Source organism: Bufo bufo, chromosome 1 (assembly GCF_905171765.1).
Source record: "Bufo bufo chromosome 1, aBufBuf1.1, whole genome shotgun sequence".
Lineage (NCBI taxonomy): Eukaryota > Metazoa > Chordata > Amphibia > Anura > Bufonidae > Bufo > Bufo bufo.
The window spans coordinates 209,144,819-209,162,771 of record NC_053389.1 but is presented as its reverse complement, the minus strand read 5'-3'; the positions used below and the strand labels follow the sequence as shown (position 1 = coordinate 209,162,771).

Here is a 17,953-nt window from a genome sequence, read left to right as displayed (position 1 = left end):
GGGAAACATACTTACCTGTTCCCCGCCACTGGGTTCCAGCTCATTCAGTCCCCTGTTGCACTCTGGTCCCTGCTGGTATACTCTCTGTTTGTCGAGGAGTACGTGGTCATTGATTGGCCGCAACAAACACATGACCCCCATGGGTCAGGTGATCCAATGATATGACACAGGAGGGTCACATCACTGCTGCAGCCAGTCATTGGCTGATCAGACACATGGCCTCCATGAAATGCAGACACCAGGGCACGGCAAACGTTTTGTAAAACCGAATGAACTGAAACCCATGTAAGGAGCTGGTAAGTATGCTTGCCTTTTCAGGTCTAGCGACGGGTGGATTTCTGGGTGGAAAACCCCTTGAAAGACAAAAAAATATAAAATGCTAAATTGTGCTAAAATGAAGTTACCCATCTGGGCATTTATGGCATAGCGATAAGATATGGTATAAATGTCTGATAGATGCAGGTTCCACCTCTGGGACTCTCTCCTACCTCAAGAACAGGGCCCTTCCATGAACAGAGTTTGGCCACCACTCCATTCACTATTATGCCAGTGCTTGGCTATATTCAAACATCCCATAATGTAAATTGAGGAAGGCCATACACCGTGGCTTGCTCACCCTTCACTTTGGGGGCTATTCTTAAGACAGAAGCTAATCCAGGCGGTAGGACCCATGCAGCCAGCCAGTAGCGAAGGGGCAACACGTGAGGTGCACGGTGGACCGATGAGGGGCCAAACAATAACACACAGTTCATCAGTTTACTCACGGTTAGCAAAAAGCCTCCCTGGGCTGGCAGCACCGTGTTGAGGTGGACAGCACGAAATCCTCCGGGCACGCTTTGTGGTAGGAAAGCTTCAGCCAAGATGGTGGTTAAGGTGCCCTTGATGTCAGGGGTGCTTAGGGTGCTTGTTGCGGCTGAGTCCCTTGATGGTTTTTGTCGTGACGCCAGTTCCGTTAATGGTGGTACAACCATTAGTAGTAATAATGAGGTAGACAGTGGTAAGGTACAACTCACAACTTTTACTGATGTTGACTTTGGCTGCAGCAGTACAGAATACAGTCTCTTGTTGGTAAGAGAGTCAGGGGCGTAGCTATAAGGGGTGCAGAGGTAGCAGTCGCTCCCGGGCCCAGGAGCCTGAGGGGGCCCAAAGACCCTTGTGCTGCACAAGAAGACACCGGTATTATAGAAAGTCCATACTGTCAATTTACACCTCTGGCTGGAGGGAAGGGATTAGGTTAAGAATTTGGCATGAGGGGGTGCCCTTTCAATGTTTGCTTCAGGCAGCAGGAAGGCTATGTGCTCCTCGGCCCCTTGCCAACAACCACTGAGGGACGGGGGCCCAAGCTGAACTCTTGCATCAGGGCCCATGAGCTTTTAGCTACGCCCCTGATTAGAGTTAATCTTCGAATCCACTGTTCCTAGGCTTTATTGGCTGGATTTAGCTTAGCCGAAAATTTCTGTATCAGTGTAATTTGGTGAGGTTGCCGGAGGCTATGGGATCCTTCACCTGAATATCCAAAGGTCTTTAATGCCTGGTTGATGGCTTTTATTCTTTGGCTGTTAATCCTTTCCTTCCTTTGTCCCTTTCAGGGACTGAACTTTCATTGAGTAGAAGTGCTAGATCTGCCTTCCTTCAAACTCAGCAGAGTAACTTGAGATCAATGGATTATCCTGTCTGATCTTCACACACTGACTCTCTCTTCAACTAACTAGGCCTGAACTAGGTATATATAGAACCTAAGTTTTATCCCCATCTAGTGGTGGGATGTATACATTACACCAGACCAGCCTATGAACAGGGATACCACAGGTATTGCAGTGGAAAATAACAGACAATATAAAAATGCAGTTTTAAAGCTATTTTGCAGTTCCCACGTGTTCCTGAGTTGGACGCTGCACCCACACCTATTGGATATTTATGGCAATTATTTGCCATAAATGTCCTGATGAGAATGCCCCTATTACAACAGAGGGTTTTATCTCATTTGTCAATTTTCATATTTTGTGCAGTACAGTACATGAGCTTTATTTGCTTACTCCTGGAGACCTCTTTTCAAGTAGTAGGTAGCTTTAAGATGTAAGTAGGAAGGGATTTGTAGAAAGCCTTTATTTTTCATTTTCCACCAAGTCAGTTCCAAGCTTGATTGCCGCCATAAATTAATCTCATGTGCATCGGAGTGCTTTTATTCACAGTAAAATGCATTGCACATTAACATTTTAAAATGATTTTCAGTGATCTTTAAATTGTACAGGAGGGACTAGACTGTGAGATACACAGTATAATCTGAAGGACAAAACTGAATTAATAAAACTAGACATATCATTTCTTTTCTTTGCTGTTTTTGAATAAAATTGTAAGGGTATGGCCAAAAATGGCGGGTCCACTGTGGAAACTCCACAGCATATCTATCATGATATGGCAGCAGCAATATCTGCCAGGATTCGGGAGCAAAACCCACATGAAATGGTTCCGATTTTGTGACAGAATTCATTGTGAAAGTAATGTGGGTTTCTGATATTGCGCGCTGACGACAAACACAACTCCACTGGCTTTCACCGAACTTTACTAAAGTCTTTAGTTAAGAGCCGACAAACAAACCTATGAACCTAATGACAATAATAAGGCATCGTTTTTCAGTCAGTGATGCTGCATAAGGACTACCAGGCGGTGACAGTCTCTCTTCAGTGGCGTGTCTGCGGGCCGAGAGACTCCCTCTCCGTCCACACGTGTTCTAAGATCTCATCTGCATATTGTCTCTCTATCACAGTCCTTTGCATTGGGGCACTTAGAGATTCCTTTTTACTCCTTACTGTGCAAACCTCACAGGCCTTATTCTCTGTCAGGAGCACCACACTCCTCCTAATGCCCTAACACTCCTTCTCTTGCCTGCCTCCACTTCCCAGACTTCCTGCTTCTCTGCCACAGCCCTTCCCCTGTGTTCTAGCACCATCTACTGGACAAGAGATCACACCGCAGTCCCTCGTTACAGGTTTGCAATAGGTTTCACTCTCTGCATTTCAAAGTGTAGAAATTAGAACCACATGTGAAGTTACTGTATGTGCAGGTTTACTGTGGAAATTTCCTGCAGTGTGTAGGTGAGTTTTTTAAAATCGCATCTACTTTGCTGCTACCGTGAATGCTGCAGAGTTTCAGTACAGAAATCAGATATGTAGAATTGCAGTGTGCTGCGGGGAGTGCATGAGTGCAGATGTGGCTGGATGGGTGTAGTAGTTGTACTATGGGCTTGTGCAGTGATGGGAAAGGTGCATCGGTTCTTCCTTACAGGGCTCACTCTGATTCTTGGGATCCTCCTTCCTGATGGTGGTTGAGGTGCCTTTGGTGTTGATGGTTTTATGGGGCAAGGCAGGGTCAGCCTCATATTTTCTTATGTACAGTGCTGCCCATAATTATTCATACCCCTGGCAAATTTTGACTTAAAGTTACTTTTCAACCAGCAAGTTTGCTGAAATGTAAATAAAAGCTAAGAAATGTTCCCCCCCCCACAATAATGCCTCTTGTACATCGTCTTATTATCTTTTGGGAGACACCTATGTCATTTCCCATCAAAAATTACTTGCTGGTTGAATAAAAGTAACTTTAAGTCAAAATTTACCAGGGGTATGAATAATTATGGGCAGCACTGTACTACCTCTTTTTAGCCCTAGTTAGGCTCCAACTAAACTGGAATAGACTGACTGATTCTAAAAAGTTAGACATGCTTTTAAATTGTGGGAGACACCAGCCCCATCTAGTGGTAGCTAAAAATATGACCGATTACTACCTTGTGCTCATACAATACAATAAGTTTCCAGTAAATGCATGTTTGAGCTTTGCAGTATACTGGGATCTTTGAGAGCAGGATACTACATAACTCACACGGTATCTGCCACATTACCAAAAATAGCGCTGTTGGTTTTGAATTTTCCAATATATGTTCTACAACTTGATAGCAAGAGGAATGATTGATAATGCACATTGTTCTTTGAAAAGAAAATTGGAGTTCTTACTTAAAGGGGTTATACCATGATTGATCAGACATCATACCAACCTCTTTCCAACTAAGCTAGAACCAGCAATGTGCCTAACATGGATCCAGAGATCTCTCCATTCATTGCTCGAATTGATCTGCTAGATTTATAACAGGTCTGAACCTCAAGGGGGGATGTCGTTTCCACTGTTGCTCTTTCTCTGTAACTACCACAGCTTCTAAGAGAAGACATGGCTGGAGACAGTTGAAGATTTAAACTAAACACGTGCGATCACCACAGCAAGGTGGATAAAAAATAGGGTGCTACACAGATACATTTTGTTGATTAGCTCAGTGGCTATACTACATTTTTAATGACATGCAATTACAAAAGTATTCTGATCCATGTGCTGGTTTGAAAAATGTATCCACTAAATTTTTTGTGCTTTTAGCAGTAATTCTTAGAGTTGTGTTAAGTCTAGTAACAGTCATATCTTTCTGTTTTACTTTGAGTTGCTTTATATTTCGTTTTCAGTTGGAGAGGCTCGAAATCTTATTCCTATGGATCCTAATGGCTTGTCGGATCCTTATGTGAAGCTGAAGCTCATACCTGACCCAAAGAACTTGACCAAACAGAAAACCAGGACTGTCAAATCTACTCTTAACCCATTGTGGAACGAAGCCTTTATTTTGTAAGTAGACATATTCTTTACATTTATTGATGTGTGCAGAACATTTTCTTTAATCATATATTACACACAATATGGTATATATGTCTGACAGATGTTGTTCCCACCAATGGGACACATGCATATATCCAGAATGGAAGTCCACAGACCGCTTGTCCTCAGCCGAGCACAGAATTTTAATAAATGTACGTTAGAACATTTTTTCATGGTCTGTCAAAATAATTAAGAACATAAGAGATATTTTGATAGCAAGAAAGTTAAAGCATCAATGAGCTTTGAACAAACTTTGTATTAATCAGTAGTACAGTGTCTTTACATAGCGAATAACATTATTTCTGGTCATTATGTAACTGTATATTTTTAGCAGTTTTCCTCTTGTTTGCAGTTCTCTAAGGCATGCTGGGTGGAGACTAGCTGCCATCCACTGCACACACAGAAAGTAGAGGAAAATCTCCTTCCTAACTGTCTCACAGTCACTCAGGACAAGCCCCAGGATAAATGAGGGCATTGCAGAGAAGTACTGACCTGAGCCATAATATTCCTATGTAACTATGCAGTCCTGCTTGTCTGTGTATCTCTCCTTAGCTCCTTTTCACTGCTCACCCTCCCCTCTCCATAGACTTGCATTTTGCAAAGTAAAAAGCAATTAGCTGGGTTTATTGTGGCTGCTTGTAATATTGATTTATGCAAAGTTGAGTGAAAAGTTAGTCACCATTTGAAGAGCCTCTGTCAGCATGATCAACCCTATTAAAGCAGGCATACTGTTTGGTAGGATTGCTCATGGTGATTAAAACAATACCTTTCTTTTGTCTATATCTTAATTAAAAAGCTGCAAAGATATCTGTGGTTTAGTCATATGCAATGAGCACATTGGAGCACCAGGGGATGGGACTGAATCTTTGAAGCACTGCTTTTAAAATACCCCTGTGCTCCTCCGTACCCTTGATTGACAGGGTTAGACATCAGCATGCTGAGTGCAAAGCTGTGTCCTAGCATGTATATATTACATACACTACTTACTATAACCTTACAATGTTCATAAGAGAGGTTTTCTATGCTTAGAAATACATATAACTGGTTTATTCACGGGCACAATATATGATTATAAAGAAACCAAGAACGTGTATTAGCTTTCTAAGCATAAAAACACCCTTTTCAATGTGATAAGGCTATAGCTTGGAGGTAAGTGGTCAGCCTTGTATGTAGATATCCCCGGAGCAAATTTTTTTATAGTTATTTTTTTCTTCCTCACTTAACCCATAATAAAAAGGCTATAGCCTTATAACATATTGAGAATAGAGCTTGTATGCTTATACATATTGTAAATATTGATGGTTTATTCACAAGCGCAATTTATAGTTATAAAGGCACCAGTAATATGTATTAGCTATCCAAGTATAGAAAACCTCTATTCTCAAGATAAGACTATAGGGGGTAATTTACTATCCAGAAATACGCTTATATAAGGCATATTTCTGGTTTAGATTGTGGCATAAAGGTTATTCCCTCTCATGCCAGGTCTAAAAAAGCTGGTGGGGTGTGGGCAGGGAAGGGGACGGGACGGGACTGAAGGCATGGGCTAAATTTAAGCCAGCAAGGAAGCTGGCTTACATTTAGAATGGCGCTGGATATGCCAAAGTTATGTAGAGACCAGCTACTCTTCATAACTTTGACAGATCCACCACCAGCTATTGGGGTTATTAACCCTTTAAGGACCTCCGCCGTACATGTGTGGCGCTGGTGGTCGTGACAGCCGGGCCCCTGCTTTATACGCCAGCATCAGTAAAAACACTGATGCCAACGTATTAACCCCTTGTATGCTGTGGTTATAGCTGACCGCGGCATGCAGAGGGTTCGCGGAGGGTACTGGTGCCCTCCACATCTCCATCGGGTCCCTGCGCTGCAATGGCGGGGACCCGATGGCAGAGAAGGCAGCCCGATGCCTTCCATAGGCTTCGTGGCTTGCCTTTTATGGAAGTAAAAAGTAAAAAAAGAAAAATGTTTTTCATCATAATAAAAAAAAAGTTTCAAGTAAAAAAAAAGCCCCTTTCCCAAAATAAAACACATAAAATTGTAAAAAAAGAAGAAAAACAGACATATTGGGTGTTTCCGCGTCCGTAACGACCCTATAAAATATCACATGATCCACCCCCTCACCTGAACGCCGTGGAAAAAATAAAATAAAAACGGTGCTAAAACAACCATTTTTTTGTCAACTTACATCACAAAAAGTGCAACACCAAGCGATCACAAAGGCGTATGCCCTCCAAAATAGGACCTATCAAACCGTCACCTCATCACACAAAAAATTAGCCTCTACATAAAATGATCGGGCAAAAAAAAAAAAAAAACTATGGCTCTTATAATATGGAGACACTAAAACATGATTTTTTTTATTTCAAAATATCACATGACCTCACCCATCAGGTGAACATCATAAAAAAAAAAAACTGTGTAAAAAAAAGCCTTTTTTTTGTCACCTTACATCACAAAAAATATAATACAGAGCAATCAAAAAGTAATACGTACCCCAAAATAGGACCCATTGAACCGTCATCTAATCCAACAAGAAATGAGACCCTACCTAAGACAATCGCCCAAAAAATAAAAAAAATATGGCTCTCAGAATATGGAGACACTAAAACATTATAATTTTTTTTTCAAAAATGCTTTTATTATGTTAAAAGTGAATTTTTTTAAAAAAGTTTACATATTAGGTATCACCGTGTCCGTAACAACCAGGTCAATTAAAATATCACATGATCTAACTCCTCAGATGAACACCGTAAAAAAAAAAAAGGTGTAAAAAAAGTCATCACAAAGTCACATCACAAAAAATGAAATACCAAGCCACCAAAAAGTCATATGCACCCCAAAATAGTACAAATCAAACCATCATCTCAAACCCCAAAAAATGAGCCCCTATATAAGACAGTCGCCCAAAAAATTAAAATAAACTATGGCTTTCAGAATATGGAGATACAAAAAAAAATATCATTTTTAAAAAAAAATGCTTTATTATGTAAAACTGAAACAAACAACCAAACAAAGTAGTCATATTTTGTATTGTCGCATCCGTAACAACCTGCTCTATAAAAATAGCACATGATCTAACCTGTCAGATCAACATTGTAAATAAAAAAATAAAAACAGTGCCAAAACAGCTATTTTTTGTCACCTTGCCTCATAAAAAGTGTAATATAGAGCAACCAAAAATCATATGTAACCTAAAATAGTACCAACAAAATTGCCACCTTATCCCGTAGTTTCCAAAATGAGGTCACATTTTTGGAGTTTCTACTCTAGGGGTGCATCAGGGGGTCTTTCAAATATGACATGGAAACTTAAAATTATCCCAGTGAAATCTGCCCTTCCAAAAACCATATGGCATTCCTTTCCTTCTGTACCCAGCCGTGTGCCCGTACAGCAGTTTACGACCACATATTGACAGATTGACAGACTACTTCTCTGCATCTCGGCCGAATACAGAAGCACACGGCGCAGGCGCGAGTGGGCTGTCAATCTAGAGGAGAGGGGCGGGCTGGAGCGCACTGGGCGGCAGAAATGGTGAGTGGACGGAGCCTCTAGGTGCTGAAAAGACGCCCCCATAGCACCTAGAGGCTCATTAGCATAGCAATAAAACTACGTTTTTTAGGGTAACCGCTGCACAGAAATGGATTACAATAGCATGGTTAGGTAGAGCAGACACTAGCAGATCGCTAGTGTGCGACAGCTATAAAGGTGAAAATGTGGTGGTAGAAACCCTTCAAATATGGTCGTGTGCTATCCTTTGACTTGAAATATATGTAAAAATCCCCTTGAATACTTGCTTTTGTAGCTGGACATTGGTCACCCCGGAGGAGTGAGCTGTAGAAGTGGAATTCTCACCTCTGGGTGGAATCTTGCGGCTTTAACCCTGGGATGTGGAGCCAACAGGGAGAGAGCAGAGAGGCAGGAGGCCTCCCTCCAGCAGGCAGCTACATCATGGCTGCTCTCTGACTAAACTTGTCCAGACTGGCACTAAACTGGAACTAGACTGAGCTCTGAACTGCCTAACCTGGGCCTGAGCTAAGCTATTTATACACTGTAACACTGCCCCATCTTGTGGAGAAACAAGTGTAGTGCATCCTGACTAGGCCTGTGTAAAGGATCTTACATGTGGAATCACATTGTGAAATGGGAGAATATGACATAAGATGAAGTGCAGCATATAGACATAGTATAAGACATTAAAACATAATAAAAACAAGATTGCGTTGTCACGTAGTGGGACACTGCACATGGTGATGTCTAGCCCTTTCAATCAAGGGGGGTATGCAGAGCACAGGGATGTTACAAAAGTGGTGCTCTTAAAAATCAACCCCACCCCCTAGCGATCCAATGTTTCTATTTGCATATGAATAAAAACGCAGATCTCTGCAGCTGTATAACAAGCTGTATAACATACAGACAAAAAAAGGTAATGCTTTTATCAGCATGCTCAACCCTACCAGCCAGTCTGCCTGGTTGAATAGGATTAGGCATGCTGATAGAGCCTCTTTAATATACTGTATATATTCTCTAATTAATACACATAAAGTGTGTATAAATTAACATGACTTATTCATAATACTTTTACTATTACTGCTTATGCAAAACATCATTTTCCCTTGAATTCCTAAGCTCCCTAAAGTCAGGGGATGAAGATAGACGTCTCTCTGTGGAAGTCTGGGACTGGGATCGCACATCACGCAATGACTTTATGGGTTCCATGTCATTTGGTGTCTCAGAAATCATGAAGAATGCTGTGGATGGCTGGTAATTATTTTAAATCTACTGCACATTAGTGCCTGATGTTTATGTTTATTGTGGTGCAGACATTGAGTCTTTCCACGTTTGAGGCTTCGCCCGTAAATGTGATGAATGTATGTAAGATATCCAACCCTGTTTTGTTGTGATATAAAAGACAAAACATAAGAAACACCTGTATATGGAATATCAGACACCAATATACTTCATGACAATACCTACCTTATGTTCCTTTCTTTTTTTTCTTATCCTTCTTTCTCTTTTTTGTTATATATTTGTTTGCTTGGTGTTGCCGTAACTTACTCCCTGACCCAATAATTTCTGCCACTCAATTTCATTTACACTTCATAATTTGCTTTATTCAATATCTTTTCTTGTACCTTCATACAATAACATGTGATGCTTTTGATGCATTTTACTGTGGTTTCACTTGCAATTTTTACTTGCTGATTTCTGGTCTATTCAATCACTCTGCCGTTTCTTTCATGCTGCCATTTTTCCTGTGTTCCCCTTCTTTGGTCCTGGTTGTTTGTCTGCCCCGTGTTTCTCTCAGGTACAAGCTATTGAATCAAGAAGAAGGCGAGTATTACAATGTGCCTGTAGCTGATGACGCAGATGACTTTGGACTTCGACAAAAGTTTGAGGTACAGGCTTTGCCCGTACACACATTAGGGTTATAGCTTAGGTGGTGTTACCTGATTATTTAAATTTTTTTCATGGTTCAAGTATTATTTGTACATGGCTCAGAGGTTTACATAGAAGAGTAGGGGTCCTCTCATCTTAATATCCTTTTTAGAGGAAGATGATGAAGACAAACACATCAAAGGTGTACCTTCCAAACAGATCAAATAATTTCATAGGATATTATATGTTTTATATAGCTACTTAGACCACAATAGTGTTCTGAATATGAAGTTCTATATGTTACTTATAAATAAATCTAAATAGCAGTTTATTTTTTGGGCATAGCTGAGATAATATATTCAGCCTGCTATGTCTGTACTTGTAATAACATAATTGATTTCATTGGCTTTGGGAATTGAAAAACTTTGGGACTTCCTGAAGAAAATTGTCCCTGTGACTGTATTGAGTATCTGACAGAATGCTACAGGTATCTACCACTGCTTGTACCTGTCTGTACTCTGTAAAGGTTAGCATTAGAGAAAAGCGATTCATACAAATTGGTTCTCAGATCACACTTGGGTCAGAATGAATTTATCTTGAATCGAAAGGGCCCCAATTACTCATGAGGTCTGTACCCAACCCCTTTTAGGCTCTTTAATGCCAATAGCTTATTTATTGTTAAAGTGACAGTGACAACATATATGACCAGGGCTTTTTTTCTCAGAGAAAAGGTAGTGGAACTCACCCCCCCCTCCCCTGGCCACGCCCCTAGGACCATCCCCTAAAACCGCCCCTTTAGAGAACAGGGATGCAAGTAAAATTTGGAGGGGCTATAAAAGTCAAGCCCAGCAAAGAAACCCCCCAGATGGGGATGGCACTGTTAATGGGGGATCTAGGGATGGCACTGTTAATGGGGGATCTGGGGATGGCACTGTTAATGGGGGATCTGGGGATGGCACTGTTATGGGGTGGAGAATCTGTGGATGGCACTGTTATGGGGGATCTGTGGATGGCATCCCCAGATCCCCCATCCTATAACAGTGCCATCAACAGATCCCCCCATCCTATAACAGTACCATCCACAGACCCCCCACCCCATAACAGTGCCATCCACAGACCCCCCCCCACTCCATAGCAGTGCCATCCACAGACCCCCCCACCCTATAACAGTGCCATCCACAGACCCCCCCTTAACAGTGCCATCCACAGACCCCCCCACCCCATAACAGTGCCATCCACAGACCCCCCCACCCCATAACATAACAGTGCCATCCACAGACCCCCCCCACCCCATAACATAACAGTGCCATCCACAGACCCCCCCACCCCATAACAGTGCCATCCACAGACCCCCCCACCCCATAACAGTGCCATCCACAGACCCCCCCACCCCATAACATTGCCATCCACAGACCCCCCCACCCCATAACAGTGCCATCCACAGACCCCCCTTAACAGTGCCATCCACAGACCCCCTCCACCCCATAACAGTGCCATCCACAGATCCCCCACCCCATAACAGTGCCATCCACAGACCCCCCCACCCCATACAGTGCCATTCACAGATCCCCCCACCCCATAACAGTGTCATCCACAGACCCCCCATTGCCGCTCCAGTACAGTTATAAAATGTGTAATTCAATTAATAATGATTCATGCTGCCCCCTCTGTAGTATAACATTCAATATATCCTACTCACAGGGCTACTGTTATATCGTCACACATTTTATAACTGTACTGGAGCTGGGGGCAGTGAATGCACAGTGAATGCACCGGCCCCCAGCTCCTCCTCCCAGTCCCTCCCCGCTGATACATCGCAGCCTGCGATGCTGGAGCATGGCAGGCTGCGATGTCAAAAGGTGGCGGAACGCCGTTCCGGTGCGTTCCGCCAGAAAAAAAGCCCTGTATATGACAAAGGGTAAGCAGATGGTGGCCGGAGGTAAAAAAAACAACAAAAAAAAAAAAAACACACTGCACTGTCAGATTTTTTTATTTTTTTAAAAATGGTCCAAAAATGATCCCTTTATAGTGGAAGATGGCGTCTTCACTATCTTCTGATCTGTAAAATGGTGGATGCCATTTTGAGCTATTCATCCAAAAGGAATCACAACATTTTCGTATTTGCTAGAATCCAATTTTTGGCTGAAATTTGCAAACAAATTTGATTGCTTTAGAATCGATTTGCTTATCTCTATTTGGTATACACATATCACTATTGAAGATAAACCCTATCTATCTTCAACTTATTGTAGCGAACAAAGAACCAAAAGACACTGTACAGTGTAAATGAATTAATAATACACAAGTAATGTAGTAGGCTCATCAGATTAAGCTGTGCAACAGAACAGGGCACGACTCCGTAGAGAACGAGTGAGCTGAAAAGGTGAAACTAATTGAAATGCAGCAGAAAAAACGAGTTAAAAAAGACGCTGTTCCACAAAAAGACTTTAATGAATAGGTTAAAGAGCGTATGCATAAAACTGCCATAGTGTGACCCGTTGATGTGTCTGGTGAAGGAGGCCACATGCCACCGAAACGCTTCACTCTTGACTAGTTTTATACTTATTTTATTGTTTTACCTTTTATATTAAAGCCTTTTTGTGGAACAGAGCTCCTTTGAACCGTTTTTATTCTCTAATACATTTCAATCAACTTATTATAGGGCAGCCCTTCTAACAAAAAGTGGCTGTGCAAAGTAGATAGTCCCTTTCACAATCCCTACCCACTAGCCACCATTGTTATCATGAGTTTCAACTTCTTAAAAGATTGAAAACATAATCTTATTCTAAAGCCTCATTCACACGCCAGTGTTTTGGTCAGTGATTTCCATCAGTGATTGTGAGCAAAACCCAGGCTTGGAGCCTCCACAGACATAAGGTATAAGGGAAAGATCTGCACCTGTTCTGTGTTTAGAGCCGCACCTGGTTTTGGCTCAAAATCAATGATGGAAATCACTGACCAAACACTGAAGTATGAACAAAGCACAAGGGCTCATTCACGCGACCGTGCCGTGTTTTGCGGTCCGCCCGTGTGCCCACGGAACGGGGAGCAACAGATGCAGACAGCGCAAGGAGTGCTGTCCGCATCTTTTGCGGCTCCATAAAAGCGAATGGGTCCGGACCCGAGCTGCAAAAAATGCGGCTCGGATGCAGAACCAAACCATGATCATGTGAATGAGCCCTAAGGATGGAGAAGGAAAGTTAGAAGGGGAGAAGAATTGGTTCTAGCTGAACAAAATTCAGCATGTAAATGGTCAACTCAATGCTGCTCCACACAGTCTTTCAGTATAGAAACTTTTATTTCCTCTGATTTCATCTTATTCAGAATCTTTGTACTGTAAGGGCCTAATACATATCTAATGTACTTCATAATGATATACTGGGAGCATAAACTATTCATTAAAATGTACATACATTCTCATAATGATGTTATCCAAATAGAGAATAAAGGGAAAGAAATAAAAAATAAGAAAATATCAGGAAAATTACACACTCTCTAGAAACATTAATTATCTACTATCTTAAATAATTGAAGGCTTCCATCCCATAAAATCTAATTTTCATATTTTATACTGTTCATCGTGTGACAATTACAGCTTATATATAATTTATGTACTTTATAAACTAAAACATAAATTCTACCAAGAAAAGTGCTAATGCATGCTTCATGCAGCAGCCAGGGAGTAAATTACAACTTTAATACAACCTAATGTGAGAACTCTGTCGCCCTCTTGTGGCAGAAATAATGAATGCTTCCAGATTTAAAGATTTCAGGCTGCCTAAAGGCAAAATGCACACGACCATATGTTTCATCTGTGTGCTATCTGCTTGTTTTGTGGATAGTACACATTCATTTCTGTGGGGCCATGCTCACATCCATATTTTTGCTGATCTGTGTGGCCGTTCTGCATATTATAAAACATGTCCTATTCTTGTCTGTATTGTGGACGAGAATAGTCCTTTCTATTAATGGGAGTGAGAGAAATGTAGAATGGACAAGGAAGGTATCTGTTGATTGTGAACCGAAAAATGGAAGTAGCCATGTACATAAAGCCTAAGGCTGCTTTCACACAGTCAGTGTTTGATCAGTGATTTCCATCAGTGATTATGAGCCAAAACCAGAGCCTACACAGATAATGGAAGATATACAGATATAATGGAAAGATTTACATCTTTTCCGTGTTTTTGACCCACATCTGGTTTTTAGCTCACAGTCACGGATGGAAATCACTGATCAAATACTGACTTTGTGAAAGTCTCCAAATAGTGTTATAATAATTGATCTCATTGTGCTCTAGGCACTTATTATCCTTCATTTGGGACATGAGCAGACTTTGTTGTCACTGTCCATTTATAGAAAAAACAAGATTAGGCTTAGTCCACTGTAACAAATTTAAAACTATGGCATGGCCACATAAAGTGTACACTGCCGTCAAACAAATCAGTGGCGGAAGAGACAGGAAAGGTATGTCGCCATCTAAAAATCAAATCGAACCAATTACCTGATATAATAGGCTTAACAATTATAGAAATAAGTACTCTGAAATATTTTAGTAACCTCCTCCTAATCACTATTATACATTCCTCAATATTGAAATTGCAGTGCCAAGAAGGACAAGTCGTAAAGTTATGCAAACTGAGGAAGTAGCATTTGTGAATAAGGTTTGCAGACTATCACATTTTCAAGCACCTAGCTCCTATCTATAGCATGTGGGAGAGGCATAAAAGCTGGATTGAAAGCAAATTTCTAGCCACATGGAAACTTCAAAATCGGATCAAGTTGAGTGAGATGATTGTACGATGCCTCCTGATCATCAACAGGACAGTTATCCAACTTGTCCCAAACAGAGAGCGACAGACTAGAGCGCTTAAAATGAGAACTATGCACCTAGGCTGAGACGTCAGCGCTGGTGAGTGTTGCACATCCCGGTGGTTGAGAGACAACAAACTGGAATGACAGCAAGAAGTGCACAGAGGCAAACCCATTCACTCACAAACCCCGTCCGATTAGAAGAATGGCACATAGTGATCCATTCTGTACTGGAAGTGAAATTGGATATTACATCCCAAGTCTAGGGCAGCAAACAGTGTCTACACAAACCATCAGAAGGCAATAGCACAACATTGGGCTACAAGCCAGATGTCCAGCTACAGTTGTTCCATTGACCACATGCCACTACTCTCGAATGCTATCATGGTACAGCAAACTTTTGTCTCAGACACAGTGACACAGTGGAAATTGGTCTGGAGACCATGTGGGCAAGACCCTGAAGAGGCCTTCACAAGGGAACGTCACACCGATGCCACTCCCAAGATTATGGTGTGGGGTGGCATAATAGTCTTCATTTCAGGTACACTACTAGCTCGGCATTACATTGATTTGGCTGTGGAACCAGTAGTATAGCCATTTCACAAAACTGTCCCAGGAGCCGTTTCTCAACAGGATGACACCAAGCCGCATGTTGCTCATGCTACTGTAAGCAGCCTGTGTAGCCTAAATATGTTACCATGGCCTGCAGCCTCTCTGGACTTGTCTCCCATCGAGCACATTCGGGAAGTCATTGGTCGACAATTGCAAAGGGAGCTGTCAGCAGCGGATCTTAATGATTTGTGTGCCCAAGTGCATTTAGCGTGGCAGATCATTCTGCAGGCAGCCATTAATAACGTCATTGATACGTATTAGCGCTTGTATTTCTGCACGTGGTGCTCATACTTAAAGGGGTTGGCCCATCCTGTACATCGGGGGCTTACCACTAGGATATGCACCCAATGTCTGATAGGTGCGGGTCCCACCTCAGGGACCCACACATATACTTAGCACAGAAACGGCAAAGTGTCAGAGCATGCACCGCACAGGTGCGGCTGCCCTCCATTCATTTCTATGGGACTGCCAAACATAGCAGCGTGACACACTCGGCTGTTTTCGGAAGTCCCATTGAAACGAATGGGAAGCGCACTGTGCAAGCGCGACCACCACTCCATTCACTTCTAAGGGGCTTACGGAAATAGCCGAGCCAGCAATTGACTGTTTTCTTCAGTCCCATACGAATGAATAGAGGGCGGCCGCACATGTTCAGTGCACCCTCCAGCACTTTGCAGGCTCCGTTCAGAGGTGGGACCCACGCCTATCAGATATTTGAGGCATATCCTTGCTATATGTCCCCAGTGTACAAGATGGGAATGCCCCTTTAATACTTAATAAATTGAATTTATTTCCATTGTTTTCCATTTTTTATCATTTGCGTATCATTAACATGTCCTCGATTTCCATAATTCCATGACTTGTCCTTCTTGACCTACTTGATTATATTACATATTAATATATGATATTTGGTAGAATGCTGTTGTGATAGCGCCCAAGTCTCATCCAGCCATCAAATGGGTTGGTTTGCTTTGATTTTTGGACACATGGATGATTTTTGGATGACATTTAAAATTGGAGCTGGTTGTAACTGCTCCGTGATAATACATAAAGGAAAATACATGTCACAAAAAGATACAAAGCATGAACAAATAAATATATAAAATACAACTGTACTTTGAAAAAATATATAAAAAAAATTAAAATCACAGACCAAAAAAAAAACCAGGGTCCCAGTGCAATATGTATACATGGGAACCTCCCATAAACAGTGCTGCCCCAAATAGAGCCAAAGATACATGTAAATAACATTTTGCCAAAATCATGCAGTCATGGGTCCCTGCACGTGGACAGGGTTTGGGTGTTCAGGAACCATAGTGATAATAACCATCCTTGTGCACTGTGATGAGTTTATATGGTACATTCAGATGTTTTATGCACCAGAATAACAATCTTATTCCACAAATACTTTTTTTTTTCATCAGTTTTCAGTTACCTTCTTAATATATTGCTTTATTTATTCCTTAAAGGGGTTATCCCACAAATTGAAAACTTTTTTTTTTACTCACCTATTTGCTTATCTGGAGGACTTTCTTCTCTTTTCTGTGGGTGGACATAAGCTCACATGAGACAAACACTTTGTCTCTCCCAGGAGGCATTGTCATTAGCTCTTGTTAACCCCTTCCTCTCCTTCATAGAAAATAGTCCCTCACATATAGCCCCAGAGATACATTAATGACCCCACAATTTCCTTTTCCACAGAGAGGGATGTAGCTATTTCTATGAATTAAGAAGTAGGAATGGGTTAATGCAAGATGTCTGGGCAGCTTCACCCGCTTCTCTATGGGATCACTATGCCAGCTCTGAGGGGAGAAGATGGACCAGAAGGGTAAAAACAAGGGCTGCTACCAGAAGGGGTGCTGTAATGTAACATACATAGTAACATAGTGTATAAGGCCGAAAAAAGACATTTGTCCATCCAGTTCGGCCTGTTATCCTGCAAGTTGATCCAGAGGAAGGCAAAAAAAACTGTGAGGTAGAAGCCAATTATCCCCACTTTAGGGGAATAAAAAATTCCTTCCCGACTCCAAATACATAAAGAAAAAAGAAATAAAGCTATATAGGAAATACTGTATATTTATTGCATAGTAATACTTTTCATGGGATAACCCCTTTAATCAGTTTCTCTCTCTGGAATTGCCTTTATTTTCTTTGCCATTTCCACACCTTTTCATTTTCCTCTTTATTTCAGGCGTGCAATTTTCCTCTTGAACTTTATGAGGTAATTTATATGTTATTTGTTGTGAAGCCGACCGCTTCCTGTATGTGAGTCTTGTTTAACTGTGGCTTCACCTACACATTGATATTGTCTGCCTGGCGTTTAATGTTTCTGGTCTTAGTTTTTTATATAATGACAATGTATATAGATCTAACTCTAGTGGTGTACCTGGCTCCGTAGCTAAGGGGGTAAGTGTTAAAACGACCTGTGAGCAGCAATTCCTTGCTCCAGAGTCCGAGCTGAAGT

At 41.6% G+C, this 17,953-nt stretch overlaps 1 protein-coding gene across 1 annotated transcript in view; it reads left to right on the top strand.

Annotated features, from left to right (window-relative positions):
• Positions 1-17,953, top strand: part of PRKCG (protein kinase C gamma) — a 634,337-nt gene that overhangs the window by 425,860 nt on the left and 190,524 nt on the right. Inside the window, 4 exon segments of the mRNA XM_040434717.1 lie at positions 4,503-4,659; positions 9,319-9,453; positions 9,998-10,088; positions 17,681-17,710. Of these exon segments, the coding sequence (XP_040290651.1) occupies positions 4,503-4,659; positions 9,319-9,453; positions 9,998-10,088; positions 17,681-17,710 (413 nt within the window).